The sequence below is a fragment of the Sus scrofa genome, chromosome 4 (assembly GCF_000003025.6).
Source record: "Sus scrofa isolate TJ Tabasco breed Duroc chromosome 4, Sscrofa11.1, whole genome shotgun sequence".
NCBI lineage: Eukaryota > Metazoa > Chordata > Mammalia > Artiodactyla > Suidae > Sus > Sus scrofa.
In genome coordinates, this window is record NC_010446.5 from 97,888,205 (window position 1) to 97,894,310 (window position 6,106).

General features: G+C 54.8%; 1 protein-coding gene across 4 annotated transcripts in view; it reads left to right on the top strand.

The window, feature by feature from the left end:
* The window catches only part of SELENBP1 (selenium binding protein 1), a 33,083-nt gene extending 27,280 nt beyond the window's left edge, over positions 1-5,803 (top strand). For 2 of the 4 annotated variants that reach the window (XM_001929643.5, XM_021089863.1), the window contains exons 2-12: positions 46-102; positions 202-314; positions 595-780; positions 1,422-1,542; positions 2,945-3,127; positions 3,411-3,589; positions 4,255-4,333; positions 4,430-4,551; positions 4,832-4,924; positions 5,076-5,194; positions 5,385-5,803. In XM_001929643.5, the coding sequence (XP_001929678.1) occupies positions 46-102; positions 202-314; positions 595-780; positions 1,422-1,542; positions 2,945-3,127; positions 3,411-3,589; positions 4,255-4,333; positions 4,430-4,551; positions 4,832-4,924; positions 5,076-5,194; positions 5,385-5,547 (1,415 nt within the window). In that variant the 3' untranslated portion in view covers positions 5,548-5,803. Of the gene's footprint in view, positions 1-45; positions 315-594; positions 781-1,421; positions 1,543-2,944; positions 3,128-3,410; positions 3,590-4,254; positions 4,334-4,429; positions 4,552-4,831; positions 4,925-5,075; positions 5,195-5,384 lie in introns of all 4 variants that reach the window. The other 2 variants (XM_013997151.2, XM_013997150.2) reach the window with 2 other exon arrangements.

Sequence of the window (6,106 nt, forward strand, 5' to 3'; positions counted from 1 at the left end):
GCACCCTCCAGAGCATGGTCCCAACATGCCCCATTGTTTTCACAGCTACCAAATGTGGGAAGTGTGGACCTGGCTACCCTACCCCCCTGGAGGCCATGAAAGGTAAGTTCGAGAAGACAGATCCAGCATCCCCCGGAAGGGAAGTAGGCAAGCCATTGCTGGCACGTCCTGCACCCCGACTGCCTGCCCTCTACCCTCCAGGACCCAGGGAGGAGATTGTCTACCTGCCCTGCATTTACCGAAACACAAGCACCGAGGCCCCGGATTATCTGGCCACTGTGGATGTTGACCCTAAGTCTCCCCAGTATTGCCAGGTGAGGTGAGGCCTGGTCACCAGGGGACCCCTGAGACTCCCTCCTCTAGCCCTGGACCCGGCAATGCTCTTCCGCGGCTCTATCCTTCTTTGCCCTCTCTGGGTATGGTCGTTCAGGTTGTTCACTGCACAAGGCTACTCCCCCCATGTGCAAGGTCAGTGCTGAAATCAAGTGTGTGCCACACTGCCAAGCTGAAGTGGGTCCAGGGGGCCCCTTTGCCAAAAGCACACAGAGGCATGCTCTGGGTGAGTACCACTCCCTGCCCCCTCTCCTGTTTTAGGTCATCCACCGGCTGCCCATGCCCAACATGAAGGACGAGCTGCATCACTCAGGATGGAACACCTGCAGCAGCTGCTTCGGAGACAGCACCAAGTCACGCACCAAGCTGATGCTGCCCTGCCTCATCTCCTCCCGAATTTATGTGGTGGACGTGGGCACCGAACCCCGTGCCCCAAAGCTGCACAAGGCACGTCCTCCACCCTAGCCAGCTTAGGGCCCCCAGTGTGCCCACCAGCCCAAAGCAGCTGCCTCCAGCTCTTAAGCAGGGTCTGGGCTCAGCAGCACAGAGTGGGGCTAGGCTTTGGAGGAGAGTTACCCATGTGCTGGGTCGTTACCACCCAGGGGCACCGGAGGGGAGCGAGGAGGCTCTTCTCTTTTACTCTGAGCTGAAGAAGAAGCCATTTCCTCCCCAGCCAGTTAGGAGCCCAGGGCTTCCCTTAGGCGAGAGTCTCTAGTCCTTCCTTTCAATGTTCTGCTGAGGGCCCTTTTTGTGCCAGGCCCTTACTGCTTGCTGCTGATGATACAAAGTTGACACTGGCATTCTCCCAGCCTGGGAGGAGCTTATGGTCTCAAAGGGCTGAGAGTGCCCTCAAGACAGGCAGAGCGACAGAAATCTGTGCTTTCTAGCAGTCCCTCTGACTCTCCCCTGCTGCTCTGCAGAAGTTACCAGTTTGAATCTCTGCCAAATTCCTGCCGGGAAAATTGCGTCCATGTTCCGAAGGAATAGAGGCCAGGATAGCAGATAGAAGTGTGGGAGTGGAGGAGGAAGAAGCGGGGACACCTGGCCCTGTTAGTTAGATTCTGACGCCATTCCTTCCCCCTCTCCAGGTCATCGAGCCCCAGGACATCCATGCCAAGTGTGACCTGGGCTACCTACACACCAGCCACTGCCTGGCCAGTGGGGAGGTGATGATCAGTGCCCTGGGAGATCCCAAGGGCAATGGCAAAGGTACCGGCCGGCACTGTAGGCACATCTGTGAGGGAAGTAGATCCCAAGCTGGGGAAGGGATGGAATGACCTACCAGACAGAACCAGAGGGTGGGGTCTCACCCAGTATTCAAACCATAGTCAAGTAACATTAGTTGTTTCAGTTATTTTTATGACGATGAGCCTCGAATGATGAATTCAATTATAATTTATAGTCAGAAATATCTGCCATGGGGCAAGCACAGACATGGCCCCAGAAAACACACACATTTAATTTCAGCCTTCATGAATTCATAAGCAAATCTCAGAGTCCTGGGGATCCTTGATTGTCGCAGCAGCTTTCTCATTTATGGTATGATCAGAGCTTTCACCTAAAATGTCCCCTGTGTGTAGACACAGCCTATGAGAAAGGTGCTGCTGTGAGTCCCATTTTACAGATTAGGCAGCCGAGGGCACAGACCAATTAAGTAACTTACCCAAAGTCAACCAGCTTTTAAGTTGTAGAGCTGGAATTCAAACCCAGCAGTATGGCTCCAGAATCTAGGTCCTGGTCACCACACTGTGCTGCCTCTCTCCAAGCCTTACCTGTTTCACCAGAACTCGCCGTCCAAGGGCTTGGAGTGAAATATCAGTTCGAGGAGTCCAGTTAAGGTTACTGCCTTAGACTCTATTTAACTGCTCTTTTCAGGAGATGGGATGCATGGTACTCCTAGATTTAATAACACAGGAGTAAATATCTGTTTTTGCAAAGAAGTGGCAAGGGGAAAAAATATTGGGTATTCATGCTAAATTATGAATAAATATATATACTCTCTTAAAAAAATGTAGGGAGTTCCTGTTGTGGTGCAGCAGAAATGAATCCAACTAGGAACCATGAAGTTGCAGGTTCGGTCCCTGCCCTTGCTCAGTGGGTTAACGATCCGGTGTTGCCATGAGCTGTGGTGTAGGTCGCAGATGTGGCTCGGATCCTGTGTTGCTGTGGCTCTGGCGTAGGCCGGCGGCTACAGCTCCGATTCGACCCCTAGCCTGGGAACCTCCATATGCCTCAGGTGCAGCCCTAAAAAGACAAAAGACAAAAAGAAACATAGTGAGCAGAATGGAGCTTAGACTCTGGCAGGAATCCTACGCTGAAAGTGGGAGGCTGTGCAAGAGCAACCTAGTGGATAGAGTCCCAGAAGATCTTGACTCAGGGGAGGAAAATTTTACCCTGTTATCCAGGAGAGGGATGAAGTTGATGGGAGGAAGGGGTGCCCATCAGGTGTCCAGATTTAAGGAGCTCCTGAATTTAAGGAGCTGGCAAACCCAATGGGAGGAGGGGCACCAGGCAACGGCTTGGAGCCCCTCGGACAGGCCTGGGGGTGCCAGCTGGGTGCAGGTTGGTCTCCACTACCTCTACCTGCCATCCTGCTTCCTTCCCTGCTCAGGGGGGTTTGTGCTGCTGGATGGAGAGACCTTTGAGGTGAAGGGGACATGGGAGAGGCCTGGAGGTGCTGCTCCCTTGGGCTATGACTTCTGGTACCAGCCTCGACACAATGTCATGATCAGCACCGAATGGGCGGCTCCCAATGTCTTACGAGATGGCTTCAACCCCGCTGACGTACAGGCAGGTGAGAGTCCACCTCCCCACTCGTGGGCTGGCAGGAGCCTGGTCACACAAACCCCTGCTTTCTGCTCCAAGCCCCCACTCCCCAGCCCTTTTCCTTCCCTGGTGTGGACCCCAGATTCTTGGGGTGATGGTACAGAATGGGCTGAGTGCTCTGACTTGCTCAAGCATCCTTCTGATCCCTTCACCCCATTTTCCAACCTTCCACCCTGGGCTGTGCCCCAGCCTCTGCCCATGCCCTCCTGCCCTGATCCTGATCCCATCTTCTGGTCTCATCTCCACACCAGGGCTGTATGGGAGCTGCTTACACGTGTGGGACTGGCAGCGCCACGAGATGGTGCAGACCCTGCATCTGCAGGATGGGCTCATCCCCCTGGAGATCCGATTCCTGCACAACCCGGCCGCTTCCCAGGGCTTCGTAGGCTGTGCCCTGGGCTCCAACATCCAGCGCTTCTACAAGAATGAGGTGCCATGTGCTCTGGCCCTCTCCTCTCAGCAGTCCTGTTATGCTCTGCTACAGGAGCGCCCGTGGCCACGATGCCCCCTTCTCCCTTGGAGTGGCCCAGGCCCTCTTTCCTGGTTCCACCAGCCCAAACTTCCCAGAAATCAAAAACAAGACCACCTGGAGTTCCTGAGGTGGTGGTGCAGTGGGTTGATGATCCAACTGGTCTCTGTGGAGGCATGGGTTTGATCCCTGGCGGCGCAGTAGGTTAAGAATCTGGCATTACTGCAGCTGTGGCTTAAGTCACAGCTCTGGCTCAGATTCAGTCCCTGGCCTGGGAACTTCCATATGCTGTAGGGGCACCCTATAGAGAAAAAAAAAAAAAAAAAAAAGAGACCACTTGCCCTGCCTCTCTTCTCTTAGTAGGCTAGTTTCTCCCTAAACCCTAACTGGCCATATTTATTCATTCATTTGAAAAATGTTTAGTGAGCTTCTACATTAGGCACTGTGCTAGGTGCTGGGAATGCAGTGGTCAAGTAGACATGATCCCTGCCTTAAGGGGTTTGCATGGGAGTGAGAGCCGAGTGGCCAGAAGGTCCTGTATCTGCTGTCTCCCTGGAGTAAGTGCTGATGTGACCACCACCCCTCAACTCTGACAACTCCCCTCCCTACCTCCTACCCCAATGCAGGGAGGTACTTGGTCGGTAGAGAAGGTGATCCAGGTGCCCCCCAAGAAAGTGAAGGGCTGGATGCTGCCTGAAATGCCAAGTGAGTGCTCAGGGCAGTGTGGGCATCAGAAGGTTGAGTCTCAGCCTGAGGAACAAAAATCCTTAAAGCCTCTGAACCCCTCACCCCCACCCCTAGGCCTCATCACTGACATCCTGCTGTCCCTGGACGACCGCTTCCTCTACTTCAGCAACTGGCTGCACGGGGATCTGCGACAGTATGACATCTCCGACCCAAAGAGGCCCCGCCTCACAGGACAGGTGGGGTCCCAGCAGGAGGAGGCGGGCAGAGGGGAGGAGTAGAAATCTGGCCGTGAGGTAGAGGGTACGAGGTGGCTGGGGGATGATAAGGGAGGTGCGGGAAAATCAGGGGTGGGTGTGGAGGGCGGGTTCAGGCCAGAGCCATGGGATCCACGGTTAAATGTGGGGAATGGGAGGGAGTGAGGGGCTCCCGGCTGGGGCAAGCTGCTCCTCCTGCCAGGTCCTCACCTCCCACCATTGTCCTCCCTTTATGCTCCCCCCACCCCCCCGCCCCACTCAGCTCTTCCTCGGGGGCAGCATTGTTAAGGGTGGCCCCGTGCAAGTGTTGGAGGACCAGGAGCTAAAATCCCAGCCAGAGCCCCTGGTGGTCAAGGTGAGGATGGGCCCCTCAGATCCCCCGCTGGAGAAGTATGAGGGAGGGGGCTGGGCTGCATCCAAGCCCACTCTTGGGATTTGGCTGGTGCCCGCGGGCCCCTCCTAGGATCTGTCTGTATCCCTGGGGTCTGACCCCTGGTTTTCCCAAGGGGAAACGAGTAGCCGGAGGCCCTCAGATGATCCAGCTCAGCCTGGATGGCAAGCGTCTCTATGTTACCACGTCGCTGTACAGTGCCTGGGACAAGCAGTTTTACCCCGATCTCATCAGGTAAGAAAGAAGCAGGCAGCCCGAGCTCACCTCCCAGCCCTCCTCTCCCAGAGGGGTCTGGCTTTCGGAAGACTCCCTGGTCACCTCACCCCGACCCCCCCTTACCACATGCTGCTCCTTCCTCAGACCCCCCTCCCCCTGCACTTACCTAGTTCTGACCTCTTTCTTCTTCCCTCCCTGTTTCCACCAGGGAAGGCTCTGTGATGCTGCAGATCGATGTAGACACAGAGAAGGGAGGGCTGAAGTTGAACCCCAACTTCCTGGTGGACTTTGGGAAGGAGCCCCTTGGCCCAGCTCTGGCCCATGAGCTTCGCTACCCTGGGGGCGACTGCAGCTCTGACATATGGCTCTGAAGGCCACCCCTCCTAGCCCCCCTCCATGTTCTGAGCCATCCTTTCCGCAGGGACCTGGCCTCACTCTGCTCTCTTGCCCCACCCCTACTCCCGACCCTTGACAGCTTATCCTACTAAAGCCAGACTCAGGCTCTTGACATTCTTGAGCTGTGTCTCCATTTACCCGCCACTGTTTTGAGCTGCTCCCTGTGCTGTTTTTACATGAGTTCTTGGAAATTATTTCACCAAGAAATAAACCGGTGAACCTCTTCTGTGATCACCTTGCCTTTGGGGGCACTGGGCCTGTGACTCCTCTTCTGCTGACCCTTTGTATCTGGCACAGGAAAGTCCTGAAGAGGACCCGAGGGGTGAGGTGGTTATGACGACTAGTTCATGCCAGTGATTACAACATGCTGCTAACAATGTCAAAACCTCACTTTTATGGCCAGACAGAACCTGAAAATTTTGGAGGTGGGGAAAGCTGGTGGGGAGAGACTGTCAGTTGACATTGCTAAATTTTATTACTTTTAAAATTTGCGCTTTCTTTTAATAAACCTAAAATCTCACCCACCACCCCCAA